Raw genomic sequence first — 15,405 nt, forward strand, 5'->3', positions numbered from 1 at the left:
ATAGAAATAGATGAGTCAGACAAGAGGAGAGGAGGCAGAGAACAAGTGCCTGCCGCCATATCAGGTGTGCCAAAGCCTCTTGCAGTTTTAGCCTTTAAAATCTAGAGCCCTCACATGGACGTAAGGAGGTACTGCAGCTGCAGTGTGACAGCGCAGTTGTGCTTATGCTCTCCCTTATTATTTACCAGTAGTAGTGATTAAATCACAATAGTCACAACACTCACTCATAACTGACATACTTCTGTTTCCCTAAATATTCTGTGTTTTCTGTATTAGATGCTAGCATGTGCTAGTCACAGCTGTAAATCTCTGTTGAGCTAAGCCCTCCTGTACTCTCAGTCCATACTGCTACCACATGGTGAAATGGTGGAATTACAACTGGGGTGAAAAACATCTGCAGCTGCAAAGAAAAAAGAAATGAATAACTCAGATTAACTAATTTCATCAGGATCACGATTTAACTGTTTATTGAATCAACAAGACGACTTTGAAAATACAATTAATGAAGAGTAAAACAGATTAAAATCAACATCATTCAATAAAAGAGAAAATAAAAATCTGTTTCAAAAGATTATTTGATAAAATGAACTGGTTGGCACTGACACACACACAGAAACCTTCGGGTTTATGAGCAAGTAGAAAATAATCGTAACTTTACAGACCCGTTTAACCCTTGTCCCTGATAGTGGATGGACATATCAGTCTACTAGCAGGCTCTGTGTCAACCCCAGTTTGAACTCCATAAAGAACCACTTAATCCTCCACTAGAGAGATGAATTGAGACAGATTTCATGGACATAATCCAGATTTATCCTAATCCATCTGAACATGCTGGTAGACAAAGTGAAATATATAAAAAAAATAGGCACAAAAGTTTTCAGTGTTTAAAAGTAACAGATAGCTAGTCGGTCTTCAGCCAATAGCTGTTGTAGTATGGCTTTAAGGATGGATGCAAGTAAAACAAAAAAATAAATCACATGTTACAGCTAGAAGTGGCTAAAGGCCAATCAAGTTTGATCAATCAGTAGCTATTAAGTTCTGTTCCCTTCCACCTGAGGTGAGCTACGTGTCTCTGAATTTTCACAAGGAAGGCAAAGGCCAGATGCAGAAGTCACTTAAAAGATAATAAAAAAAAAACTATTCAAATCAAACACAAATATTAACACAAATGTAGCATTGCTCCAGCAGTTAACCCCCCTCGCTGTTGTTTACACCCTGATGCAGTCACGGTCTGTGAGTCTGGTCTCGGCGCTGCACGATTAACTGCAACTAAAAGCTTCTCCACAGGGCGCCTGTTTAACACCGACTATGTGCCAGTTGGGTTTGGAAACCAACAACAGCATACAGATACGACTAGACAGAGGTAACATGTAACACCCACATATTGTGCTTCTGCTAACCAAGGCATGCCAGTAAAAATAATGTGTGTGACAGCTCCACATTCAGTAATGCAAGGCAGTTCAGTGCTGAAACTGAACCTGATGATTTCATAGTGTACTACAAGTAACCTGGTAGCAGATAAATATCCTTAAAGAAAAAGACAGAGCAGGACTCTGTCTCTGCAGCACGGACATGAAAAGTCATAGCTAAGCATAAAATGTTCACATTCACAAGTCACAGAGCTCAAGTTATTTCTCCATCATTTAAGCCTGCAGACATTTTTCCCCCACCCAGTCATGCACTCACACATGTACGCATATTTACACACACACACACACACAAACACACACACACACGTCCTCTCCGTGCCGTCTCACACAAACATGGCGGACGACACGAAGCTATCCCCACGGTTGACATTGGGGCCCTGATGGTAGTCCTGGGGGTCGCTGTCTGTGCGCATGTAGGGAGGCGGGACCTCGCTGTTTGCAGGATCATCCCAGCCAGAGGGGGCAGCAGAGTAATAATGCTCTCTCTCATCTTCACCATAATCCTCCTCATCATGATAGGCATCCAGGTCCTGCCGGGAACGAGACAAGGGTAAACATGCCATCCTGCATATAAGCTGAAATTTCAGTCTGGGTCCTGTTTCAAAAGCTTCTGGTGCACAGTGTGTTTTTGCAGACAGGGTTTCTTTCATCGGTTTCTGAAAGGCTGAAACATGATACAGGAGTTTTCTGTCCAGATTTTAAGGGAAAGCTGCATCCAGTGGTGAGTATTCAGATCCTTTACTTTAGTGTAAAAATACTTTACAAGTCCGGCATTCAAAACTTTACTTAAATAAAAGTATTATCAGCTAAATTTACGAAAGCACAGATAGTAAAAGTAGTTATGCAGAAAAACGGTCCCTGTCAGTGTTTCACTATCATATGATGTGATGTGTTAAGATGTTTTTGGATCAGTTTTAATGCTGCACTCATGTGTGTGTTGCATTTTGCTGCTGTACGTGTTTAAGGTTGTGCTGATTTGAGCTACTTTATATATGGTTGGGTAGTTGAACCTACAGCAAAGCATCATATTCTATAAGATCATCATATGTTTGTAGCGTCGCTGTCCTGTGAGAACCACGCATCTCCAGTCAATGCATTTTCCAGCTAATCCAAATGGGGTTTATTTTAATATGTTATTTATCTTAAAAATTATAATTCAAAATCAGGAAACATGGAGACACGTGGTTTTCACTGGACAGAAAGGGCACGAAAAAATGTCATCATAAAAGTAACTAGAAACTTAAGTTTAAAATAGCACAAAATGGAAATACTCAAGTAAAGTACAAGTATGTTTAATGTGTGCTTAAGTACAGTACTTAAGCACACATTAATAAAAGTAAATGTATGTAGTTAGCTCCACTGCTTTTTGTATCTATTATCAATTTGACTTTGAAAAATTCAAGTATTAAAACCAAACACATTGTTTAATGTCCTCCCTTGGCTTGATGAGTGTAATTGTGTAAAAAAGCTGCAGTGAACTGCATCACAAAACTAATAAGCTAACCACTGTTACTGCGCCCTCTTCAAGCTGTTATGTGTATTTCTAACACTATCGCAGTCGTGCAGTGACACACACAATTACCCAAAGTTTTATCAAACTCGAGTCAGTGGCAGCTGAGATTAGCCTGATTCACAAATGCAGCACTAACTAAATGGCCATTCACCCTTCTGAGAGACAATGAGCCTGCAGCTCGTCGACAGTCCTCCTCATTTTATTCTAGGAGATGGGATATTGAAATGGTAAAATAAAATAAATAAGCAGACATCTTGATTCATACATGAATTCCCAAATTGACTAGAGCTGTAATACTATCATTAACCCCTTCAACCATAAACCCAAATGTTCCCTTAAAAGAGCTTGAAATTGGACGACATCTTTTCCACAATTTGTACAGTGTTAATTAAACAGTGCATAACATTTGAGGTTGTCATTTTTGCAACAGTTTTGTTTGTTTCATTGTATTCTAAGGTGTTATTTCTCCCTGTAGAATAAAAGTTCTGCAGCTTAACAAGGTTTGGTTGCGCAACACATGATAACAGACCGAGGTAATGCTTCTTTATCTACAGAAAACTGGAAAGAACCTCACATGCCACCCTGATAAGAGCAAGACAGATGAAAACGTTTGGTAAATGAAATCTGTGTGTGTGTGTTCTCAGAGTTAGAAAAAGCCCACCATTATGAGTCATGTACATCTGAGTTACAGTAATGAGACTGTATGCCATGTCTGCGTTTTTAACCAACATGTTCCCTTACCGTGACTGGCTCGGCACTCTGGGTACTGTAGTACTGGGTCTGCAGCGGCCTGTCCTCGGGCACCGGAGCAGAACTTGTGTTCAGCTGCTGAAGACACGCACATCAGTCAGTGTGTTTCAGGAGATATGTGTTAGCTCTGCTGCGTGTAAAGCAACCTGACACAACTGTCTGGTTAATGAGCCTGTTGTCCTGCCAGGCCTTTGTTGATGCTGACTCACCCTGTTGGCAGAGCTGTTGTTCTTCTTCGGAGGTGGGGGCTTGTGCTTGGGTGGACCCCTGAAACACAAACACATGCAGCTGTCTAGTGAGTCACAGAAATATGAGGCGTGGCAGTTCATCTAATTGACCAATTTGCAAATAACACACAGAACAAACACCCAGACATGGAAAAAAAAAACACCCAATAGTGAAGTGAACTGAAGGGACTGTGGCCATCCACACTCATTAAACGGGGCAGACACTCACTCTCCGTTGAGTTTGTTGTTACGGTGTTTGCGGTACATCGCTATGGCTGTTCCAATGATGGCCATCAGGATTATGACTCCAATGATGGCCCCTATGATGCTGCCTGTAGTCGGACCCTTCTCTGGAAGACGATTACCTGGAAAAAGAGGAAGTGAAGAGAGAAAATACCATTAAATCATCATTATCATATATAGGCTCGACTGGACGGCACTGCTAAAGTCCATTTCATAACACAGCCTTAATTTTTGTTAATTTATTAATATTAGCTAACAGGATGGTTCACAACCTTATTGCCTTATAAAACCTCAAAATAAAGTCATATCTATTTAGAGCCCCTCATATCCTGAATGAGATTATCTTTAACTCACTTTATCAAAAACCAGATGAGGTAAAACTATCAATCATTAAACAAGAAAAAGCAACAATTAATTAATACTCGTATATGCTTTCTGGTATAGAGTTAGATTAGAAGACTGATACCACTCTCATTTCTGTCTGTAACATAAACTAGCTAAACACAGGCAAACAGCAGTCTGACTGTGCAAAGAGAACAAAACCCCCCTGCCGGTACCTCTAAAGCTCACCAATTAACATGTTATATATATCTTGTTTGTTTAGCCTCTAAAAAAACAGAAGTGGAAAGGAACGATTAAGGGGGTTCCGTGCTGGACTATTTCTTGGCTTGGATCAGTAACTTCCTGGAGACCTTGCTAGTTGCCTGGCCACAGCTCAGAATCAATAAACAGATGATGAGAGCGGCATCGATCTTGTTGACTTATTCCCTTGAAAGAAGAACACGAAGGCCGTATGATACAGCCAAAAGGAAGTGAACCTTGAGTTCAGAATTTTTTTTGTGAAGCAGAACTATCATCACTATCATTTGACGACCTCTTAGATGAATCCCGTGACCCCTCTGAGGGCCCTGTCCCTCACGTTGGAAACCACTGTCGTACCAAACATTGATACAAGTCAGATAGTGCAAGACGGTAGATAAAATAAGTGACACCAAACTATCAGACTCATGACTAAAGGTGACCTTATAAAAAAGACTCAGCAGTGAGGATGAGTGTGTGTGAGTGTGTGTTGATTAGAGTGTTGAGTCACATGGGTGATTAAGATGAACCAGAGGAGCCATGCAGAGGTTCCACTAATGAACCATGACCACACTGAGCATGAGCTGACACACACACACACACACACACACACACACACACACACACACACACACACACACACACACACACACACACACACACACACACACACACACACACAGTGTGTTTACTGAAGGTGCAACCCGGCTCATTATCCCCCCCGTATTCCCAGGGGATTATGCTAATGAGGGGGCGGTAAAGGGCAGAGAGGATCTGAAGCTCATTTGATGAGAACAGACTCTGGTCCTAATAATTGGAAGGGTCATGATTGAATGTTGTTAGTCCTCTAATTACAATTCTTCTCTAACAATAGACTGCTTTGAATGTCTCCTAAAATAATTTTCATTCCCTCGCACATACAAAAGTGTCCTAATGATCATCTCTTTCACTATGACTTATTACAGCCCAGAACACCATCTTTTACTGCTGAGCCGACGTGTTCTCCTGTGCACATCGGCTTTGCTTTTCTCCCTCTTTCGTGCTTTTCTTTGAGCTAAGTAATGGTTCCTGCGTACCATCTCCACAATGGGCTTTATAAACATCCATTTTGTGGCATGTTGTGATAATTTTGGGTTTTTGTTGTACTTGATTGAAGACACTGGAAAGTAAAAACACGGGAATGACAAAATGAAAGAAACGAAAATAAAAAAGAAATCAAAGCAGATCTGAACCTTCAATATCAAAAGCACAATGCGCACCTTAATCCGCAGAGTCACGACAATCACCACAAAGCCTTCCAACTCTCTAATGGTGGAACAAAAATGTTCCCTGGATGTAATAAATTGAAAATGTTATTTTGATGGGGGCGAACTGAGTTAATTATGTTGTTTGGAGTTATTCTGTGGGGTACAAATAAGTTTTTCATTGCCTTTTTTCCCCCTCAGCACAAAACTTGCATTGCTCCCATCTTGGGAGCAAAATCAACATGTGGTGCCCTCATTGCATCTAAAGTAGTTTTCTGTTTCTGGGGGGACACAAACTGCCAGCGCGCTCATGCATGGAGTGGAATATGCATTTCATTCATATGTTCTGTGTTTCATTTAAATATTGAAAACACCCACTGTAGCTTTGTTAGAAGGACATACTCTCAATAAACTGATCAATAAACTGTATTTTTGTCATTATTTTAATACAATGTGAATTACACAGCGCACATTTACTAGATTTAACAATAAAAATAGAATTATGATAGAAAGTTTGCTCCACTGCAAACCTGAGTTTTATATAAGGAGGTGACTGAGATATTATTCATACATTATCACTGACATATTTTTCTTCTTAAAACTTGCCTTAAAATAAAATGATTCTTTGTACTCGGTCTGATCTGATAATAAAAAGTCATCTCCAGAATATCAAATTAGAATATTTGATCAAATATGTTTTATTTTGTCAAGACCTCCCAGTACCAGATTTACAGCAAACAGGTGACTGAAGGTTTCCTACATTCGTGTAATAAAGAGATGAGGACAAGCAGCTACAGGGGAGGAATTTCAGGCTGGGCTGCAGGAAAGGAAAGCTAATTATTCACTCAACAGTCTGACTCCTAAAAGTGTCTAACCAGGAGCTTGTAAAGCAGACTTTTGTTACAGCCCACCCATAAAATGTAGACTTGGGGTTATAAAAGAAGAAAAAAAATCTGAACTTTAAAATGAACGCTGCTAAATAATTAGTTGGATTTTTTACAAGGACTGTTATGAAGGAGGGCGGAGAACATTTTCCGGTGGCATTTTCAAAAGATGGTTCTGCAGAGGGAGTGTTCTCCATTAACTAACTAACAGAGAAGAATAAAAAACAGTGACTTCACAAAGACTCGTGGGATTGAAATGGACTGGAAGTGAAACACCAGCAGGCATCAAGGCTCGATTTCCAACTGTTGCAATTGAAATTTGGCATTGAGCACACATCTCATCATGTAAATTCAAATCTATGCAGCGCAGACCACCTGCCACATGGTGGTGCTGTGTCTCTTTAAAACCAAAGCACCGAACAGCCACAGGCACATTCACTCTACACCCCATACCTGCCTCGTCTTTCGAGTGTTTTTGTCTCACTGCTTCCTCATTCCAGTGCCGCGGCTGTTTATCATCACACTGCCCTCCTCCATTTTGGCTCCAGGAATTTTTTTTTTTAAAAACTCTATAGAGTTGACCCCTCGCTTATCTCACGGGTGTCATTATCCAACCAAACTCATTTTCACTCAGCAGGATTCAGGTTGAAAGCTGTTCCTTCCTCTCTGATAACCTCCGATAGAGAAGAGAGCTGCAGGAAAAGGGGCCAATTTTGAGGACTGAGGTGCGGTGCTTGTGTGTGAATGACTTGACTCGAGAGCGTGCCCTCTGTGTCGGCCCTGGACAGCAGCCATGTCTTGCACTAATGAAATATCCCAGACAGAGAGAGTGTGTGCGTGTGCGTGCGTGTGCGTGCGTGTGTGTACGTGTACTGTACGTCTGTTGAGCCTGTTTAAATCCCTGCAGCTCTTTGCCAAGGACATACAACCAGACACGCACTTATCCACGCACAGAGTACATTAAGACCATACGCCCATACAAACACATAATAGACACTCGTGTATGCACACACACGGCATTGTATTAAGGAGCAGCTGGTATCCCCTGCTGTAACCTCATCACTCAGTCTGACATATTTACACAAACACACACTGGTCTGCAGCTTGCCCTTTGCCCTGCTGCCTTTCCAAACATCACATGCGCACATGAAGACATATCTACATACACATTTAAGTGCACATGCAAAACAGTAGCACATTTGTTTCAGCGGTGCCCCGAGGCAAAGCAGTTCTGTATCTCCAACCTAACCAGTTGGTCCTTTTTTTTTTTTTAAATCTTTACTGTGAATGAGATGGTCCACAGTTCAAACTCAGTTAAAGGTCAGCTCCATTCCTGTCAGCAGATCAATGCAGGGACCATCCAGTCAGATACACATCTACCCCTTCCTGTACGTGAGCCCTCCATTGCTCACCCTTGCCTGCCTGACCAGCCAGTCAACCATAGACCACCACTCTCCTCGGGGGAAACAGAGGAGGGGGAGGTATGGAGCGGGAGTGAAGGCAGAGGAGATGAGGTTGGATGGTTGGCTGAAACTGTCTGAAATTACCGCAGACCCACTCCGGCAAGTTGAAAATACCACCAGAATCTCTGGAGCTTTGGGATGCATGGCTGAATACCGGCCGCAGCTTCACAGCCACTGACGCGAGTTTTTCCGACTTACCTTTACTCTCTTCGTATCTGTCTCAAAATACTTGTAAAGGGGGGGAAAAAATTGAGGAGACAGCTCAGCACTCCTTAGAAAACTTTGTGCATATGAGTCACTGACGGGAAAGCTGAAATGAGGAGAGAGTACTCAGCAAAAGAGGATTCGCCGGTGAGTCAAGCCGAGACGGCGGGGTCCAAACAGTGGAGTTTGGGAGAGTGAGGCTGAGTACAGAGGAGGTGAGGGGAGAGGAATCAAAAGGGGGGGAGAAGAGGGTGAGGCAGCAGGAAGAGCCAAGTGAGATGAAGGCTGTGATTAAGAGGCTGGCTTCAGATAGGTACAAAGGGATTTCCCGGCTGCCGCCTGCAACTGGCTGATCACACACTGAGGGGATGAAGGGGAGAGCGGGAAGACAAAGATCTCACATCCCTCTTTTTCCACTCAATCCCTTGTTCTCCCCTCCTGTGTTTTTACGCATCTCCCTGAAGGGATTAAGGTTAACATGCTGGCCTATCCTCAGCTTCCCCGCACGGGCCGGGCTTTTGCTGCATTTATCTCCGCCTCCTCCCCTCTCCCTTCCATCCATCCCTCCTTCACTCCCATCATCCCTCTTTCCTGTCATCCCGCTCCATCGCCAGTGTAATTTGGTATTCGCTTGTTTGGCCCGGTAATACGACAGCACAAATCTGCAGCGTCTCCCTCTGCATCTCTTATCTCCTGTGCCTAACGAGTAGAGATAAGCCCGTTTTTATTACCCTCCCTGACCTCTTCCACAAATCTGTGCCCGCGCACACACACACACACAGCATGTACACACAAACCTACGCTGAATGCCTCCTAACCAACCTGAAAAATCAAAAACGTTCCTCTCTTCCATCTCTGCTGTAGACCCACTGGAGAAAAGGTTGAGATATACATGTGGTTGGTCTTGGCTTAAGAGATTAGCAGGCCAGTGGTCACTAGAAAAAACAATCCTACTGTAGCTGATGATCAGATTCATTCCTAATGGGTAAGCTTGACTTTTTAAAAGGGACAGTTGACCAAAATATCCAAAGCCTCGGGCGTCCTGTGGGCTCAGCGGGCCGTAGCCTTACCCATGTGGCAGTGACGCTGTGGCTTGTCCCGCTTGTGAATTTCGCTGCATGTCATCTCCCCCATTTTCCTCCTTCGCATCTTTACTCATTCTCCAGTATGCTTTTCAGTAAGTAAGGAATGTCTGTTTAATTATATAAATCCACGGTGTTTGATCACCCCACCACCACTAATGTCTTTGAAGGAGCAACCATCTTTCTTGATTTAGCATTCCCTTTTAATAGGGGCGAGTTTTTCTTTGTTGTTTTTAAGATGTCAGTGGAAACTTAAGTCACTGCAGAGGTTTGCCCTCAATGCAAAGTTTGGATGAATCGAGGCAAACCGGTTTCGGCTGAAATTCGAGCCTTTTGAACTCAGCTGAGACAGGCTACAGTATCGCCCGGCATAGAAAAACACAAGGCCACCAGAGTCACAGCAGAGTGCCTGGAGATGAGATTAGGGCCGAATGAATTGATGGCCTCTGAAAGAGATTAAGATAAAGAACAGTGCATGTAATCTCATTGCTCACTAAGAGAAAAGAGAAACGCTAGCCTTTAGATTCTGATGTTAACTTGGTAAAACGCACACCCTATCCATCTATTGACACTTTCATTCAGGCTGAGCTGAGTGTACACCTGTCTAACACTCTGGTAATACAGTAACCCAATAATCAACCCCATAGATAACTGCACAGAATGGAGAGAGAAGGCAGGAGGAGGGGAGCGAGTGAGCGAAAGAAAGCAGGAAAACAGAGCAAAGTAATGGTTGTGGCTACACTGACAGGGTAGATACATGAGCTGCAGGCCCACACATGCACACACACACACACACACACAAACACACACGCACGCACACACGTACACGTAAATTATTCACAATCAATGAAAGTGCTACATTGTTGAGTGCTGCAGCTACTTCTGACTTTAATTTTATGGCAGACTTGAAGACCCGCTACACCCACTACCACAATCACCGTCACCATCGCTGTCATTTACTATTCACTGCACTCATGATCCCATTACAATTCATTTCAGCACAAAACAAATCAGATCAAATTGATTGTGCTTGTCCAGACAACGCGACCAGCTGAACGGCTCAGAGAGGACAGACTCTACCGATTGTGACTGAAGGAAACGCTGAGAATGTGTGTGTGCGTGTGTGTGCGTGTGTAAGATGCTGTTGCCAGGGTTTTTGGTTTGGGCAGATCAGTGATGCTGGTCATTTCTAATCTTCTGTGATTCCAGTAGCTCAACCTCGTGTATTTCAACTGTCTGAGGATTAAATTCATGTCACTAACACGCCGTCCGGGTGTACATACTGTGAGTGTGTATGTGGATGTATGCATGTGCGAGTGTGTTTTTTGACATTTTAAAAAGCTGTGTGTGTGTGTGTGTGTGTGTTAGGGAGGGAGAGAGAGAGAGAGAGAGAGAGAGAGAGAGAGAGAGAGAGAGAGAGAGACAGAGAGAGAGACGCTGCTCTCCCTCTTCCTCTCTGGGGAGACAGTGTGTTCCCTGCCACAGTGCATCAAAGCACACTCAGTTGCCTTGGGAGAAGGCAGGGACTCTCTCTCTCCATCTCTTCCCCCTCTCTCTCCCTCCATGCCTCCATCACCCACCTCCCCTCCATCTCCCTCTCTTTTCTTTCTCTCTCTGACAAGGTCGCTGCTCGCCTCTTGCTGTCTCCCTGTCAATATTTACAGTCCACTTTACACTGGCACTGAGGTGGTCGGCTGCAGCCAGCAGAGAAAGCAGGGCTGCATTAGCCAAATGTAGCTGTCCACTCAGGACATGAATGATCTGTTGTACTACAAGCAGCACTCTGTTTCTCCGTTCTCTTCTTCCTTCTTCTCTCTCTCTCTCTCTCTCTCACTCACAAACACACACACACACACACACACAAGGGTAGGAGCTAACAGGTAGAGCTGGAAACAGCAAGCAGATACTTAAAAGAATAACAAGTGCTCAAAAAGCACAGGTCAGATTCTCATCACATCCACGGGAGCACAGTAAGTGCCTGAACCCATTTTAGCACTTTTAAATATTAATACATTAAACAAATTAGAATACATTACACCGCTGTCTAAAATGAAAGTGGCGGTATTAAAATGCTACAAGTTGTATATTTACCATAATAATAATAATAATTCAGAATAATTGTAATCATAATAACACAAATGATTCATTATTGATCTGATTACCTGTAGGAATACATTTAAATGGTACAAAACGTTATGTAAGGTTAACCAAGGTTAACGTTTTTGGTCAGTAAAGATTGTAAAACAGTGAATCATTTCAATTACGATCAACACACAAAGTGCTGTTTTTGTCATCAAGAGAAGCTCTTCCATTTGGGCTGGAAGATATTATTGAATGCAAACTGTATTTCAGTGTGCTACACTCTGTATGACTGCAGAAAATAACTCTGCATACAGATAAAAAAAAACATGCATAACTAATTCAGTTAATAACCGCATTTTTTTAAAAAGTGGATTTGCAAAACAATACACAAAACCATCATATAATCACAATAGAATAAATGGATTGATTTGTCCCTAGCCCTAAAAGAATGCAAGGATTCTGCATTAAAGGAATAGTTTCATTTGCTCCGTTGTTGAGAGTTAGACAATGGTGGCGATTAGTTTAGCATAGCTTAGCACAAAGACTGCAACCAGCTGTAAGCACATCTGTCTGAAGGTAAGAAAAAAAAAAAGCTCACTAATTACACTTATTAACATGTAGATTCTCATTGGTTTCAGCTGTACAAAGGCAGAAACGTAAAAAGATGGATTTTGCAGGTTTGGAGAGAGCCGCTTTCCCCCCTTTCTCTACGATAAGATAATCGCATCCTGGGTCTATAGCTCCATACTGCACAGATGTGAAATCTGTTTGATCGTCTCATCCAAGTGTCTGCAAGAAAGCGAAGGAGCGTATTTCCCAAAATGTCAAACTACTCCTGTAGTGGTGGAGGGGAGAAATTCAAAGGGCCTTTCAAATAGCAGCAGGTGTCCTACATTTGCAGTAATTGCAACACACAAGAAACCACATTTGTATGTAAACCTGAAAGTAACCAGGCTACTATGATAATCTCTAAAATCACATTCAGGGATTATAATTTAACATGAGGTGACTAGCAGATGGAATGGGGCCTGACTTAACGTACCTGCCTGGTTAAACACTGTCATTTACAGTAAATGTTGCGTTCTGAGAAAATCCAGCCACCTCTTTTACCTCACGATGCCTTCAGGCCTCCCATCCATCTTCTTGCCCTGCTTTTTCTGTTCTCCTCACCCCACCCCCCACACCACTCTCTCCTCCTCCACCAGTGTCACTGCGGCCTTGAGGCCAGGCAGTCAGGAGCAGCTGGTGTGTTTACCTGCCCTCCTAACCACTGCTAACCTCTGGCTAGAAGGGACTCTCACCTCATTACCCACCACTCAGCCGCACATACAACCTCAAACTCCGCTAGCCTCTTAGATTCCTCCCCTACAGCCAGGATGCTGCACTGTAATAGCCTCCGTGTACTGCATTCTATTCAGCAGCCTGCTGTGCAGAAATGTTAGATATAATGAGAAGTGGGGGGGGGGAAAATAACGTCTAGGACTTGGCTACCACTCCTTGCCTCCTTCTTTCTCTGAAGCGTGGAGAGTCAGTTCGTTCATTTCTCTCAACTCGCGCCCGACTCACATGAGAGTGCTCTTCATGTCGCCCTCCTACCAAGTTCCTCACACAGACTGCCAGAAAGGAAACGGCGCACAGAGGAAGAGACAGAGATGGCGAAGGAGGGAAGAGTGTGTAGAACATATAGGAAAGAACATAGAGAACTGAGAGAATAGAAGATTCAAGCTGGAGGGTGGAGAAGTAGACGTTGAAGATGCGTGAGGGGTGGGAATCGAAGAAGTGAAAAAGTATGTGGGACAAGAAAAGTTGCAAATGTCCCACTCGTTCAGCTTCATGATATATAAAACTAATGATCCTCGTTCAGATTTTTTCGCTCCGTTTTTTTTTGTTGGGATAATGATTTCCTTTCAAGTGTTGTTTGTGTTTTCACCTGCTGTATTGTTGACCGCAGAGCAGGAAGCCTGAAAGAGCCTCACACGGAGTCCTGAGAGTGCCATAGCAGTAATAGGCTCCATCTCTCCCTCAAACTGCCTCTCATCAGCGACTGATTAATGACACACAGCGCCATAATGGTCCTGCGCGCTCTCCACATTCATTCACTTTCCTCTTCATCCCGTGCCCCTGGAGAGGAGCCGCAACAATGCGAGCTGTCGAGACAACCCGAAAACGACGCTCTCGCCGAACTCAAATTCAAACGCTCATTAAGAAAGACGCCGCCTCCATTGCCATTCAGTTATGCATTGCCACTGGGAGCGGGTGGACAGAAGCAGTATAATACAGAGGAGTTGGGAAGGTGGAGAAGAAAACATTCAGACTTCAATTTATCTGTATGGGAATAAAGAATGGTTTCATTACTGTTAAAATGTGGTTGATTGGCTGCTTGGCATGGAGCACTGGTGATATTTGCCACGGTAAAAAGGATGCAACCAATATTATGCAAAAGATGTATTCTCACTACACACATTCTCTACACTTCAAATCTTTGCCTCTGGACATGAATCTGTTCAAAAAACAAATAAAACAACAGAACTCCTCTGATTTCTGTAACAGCTGCACATGTGGCAGAACTGTCAAAGGTCATCACCGTGTCTGCTGCACAGCTGTCAACTATACATCACACTACAGCCCCGCCATAACTCACAGGCCAGGGTCTTTAAAGTGCAAATACAAACATATAAATGTGAGCATGCACGCTGGCGGGCACCCGTGTCAAGGCTTTGCACAACGACTGTGTCATTTCTAATGCTTGCGCGCAGATGCAAATATTCACAATTATGGACACGCTTCAACCCTCACGTCACGGATGAGAGACATCAAACTGCCGCACATACATCAAATGACATTACACCCAGTAGCCGCCGTTAAAAACCCTCAAAGCATCAATAATAAATAAATCTACATTCTCATCCTCCGCCACGTATTGAACGCACTGAAGGCAAGACCACTGATCTCATTGTTCCAAACCAAAAAAATGGTTGCAGGCACTGGTTTGTTATTGGAAATGCTCTTTTATGCACTATTCATCTGAATATTCAGAAATTACCAAACTCCTCAATCTCTTCCACCTCTTGCTTGTTCAGTTCCTCCTGCCTTCCCCTCGGTGCGGGGGCGTCTGTTTACCAGTGAGTGTGTTTCACAGCGGCGGAATTTCAGCCATTCAATGTTTGAGTTTTACTCTGTGTGTGTGTGTGTGAGGTAATCAATAGTGTTTTCAGTAAAGGACACTTGGGAGCAGATTGGAACCAAAATCCAAGCCAGCATGAAAGACAACATGACAGAAACACTTGCTGGCCGACCTGAAGGGGCTCAGTGTGACATCTACCCTGACTGTTGTCAAGAGCACACACATACACACGGACACACAGACACACAGACAGACGTGAACCCATAAGAGTGTTTTCATTCAAATACAGTTATAAACATGTACACACTGCTACATAAAAGCAGACATGAGTTAATGAGTTATTGACCGACACACACACACACACACACACACACACACACACAGGGACGTGACCAGCGTCCTCGTCACAACTAAGGAGAGGATACAATAATGAGCGTGTGTGTATGTGTGTGTGTCTGCTTTTTGGTGCGTGCGTGCGTGTGTGTGTGTGTGTGTGTGTGTGTGTGTGTGTGTGTGTGTGTGTGTGTGTGTGTGTGTGTGTGTGTGTGTGTGTGTGTGTGTGTGTGTTTGTGTGTGCGTG

At 43.3% G+C, this 15,405-nt stretch overlaps 1 protein-coding gene across 2 annotated transcripts in view; it reads right to left on the minus strand.

The window, feature by feature from the left end:
• Nucleotides 1-444: 444 nt before the first annotated feature.
• LOC121610068 (nectin-2-like) overlaps nucleotides 445-15,405 on the minus strand; it is a 75,694-nt gene continuing 60,733 nt past the window's right edge. Inside the window, exons 7-10 of one of the 2 annotated variants that reach the window (XM_041941984.1) lie at nucleotides 4,150-4,285; nucleotides 3,903-3,960; nucleotides 3,685-3,768; nucleotides 445-1,960 (exon numbers count right to left, since the gene is read on the minus strand). In XM_041941984.1, the coding sequence (XP_041797918.1) occupies nucleotides 1,754-1,960; nucleotides 3,685-3,768; nucleotides 3,903-3,960; nucleotides 4,150-4,285 (485 nt within the window). In that variant the 3' untranslated portion in view covers nucleotides 445-1,753. Of the gene's footprint in view, nucleotides 1,961-3,684; nucleotides 3,772-3,902; nucleotides 3,961-4,149; nucleotides 4,286-15,405 lie in introns of both variants that reach the window. The other variant, XM_041941983.1, reaches the window with a different exon arrangement.

The sequence above is a fragment of the Chelmon rostratus genome, chromosome 8 (assembly GCF_017976325.1).
Source record: "Chelmon rostratus isolate fCheRos1 chromosome 8, fCheRos1.pri, whole genome shotgun sequence".
Classification (NCBI taxonomy): Eukaryota; Metazoa; Chordata; class Actinopteri; order Chaetodontiformes; family Chaetodontidae; genus Chelmon; species Chelmon rostratus.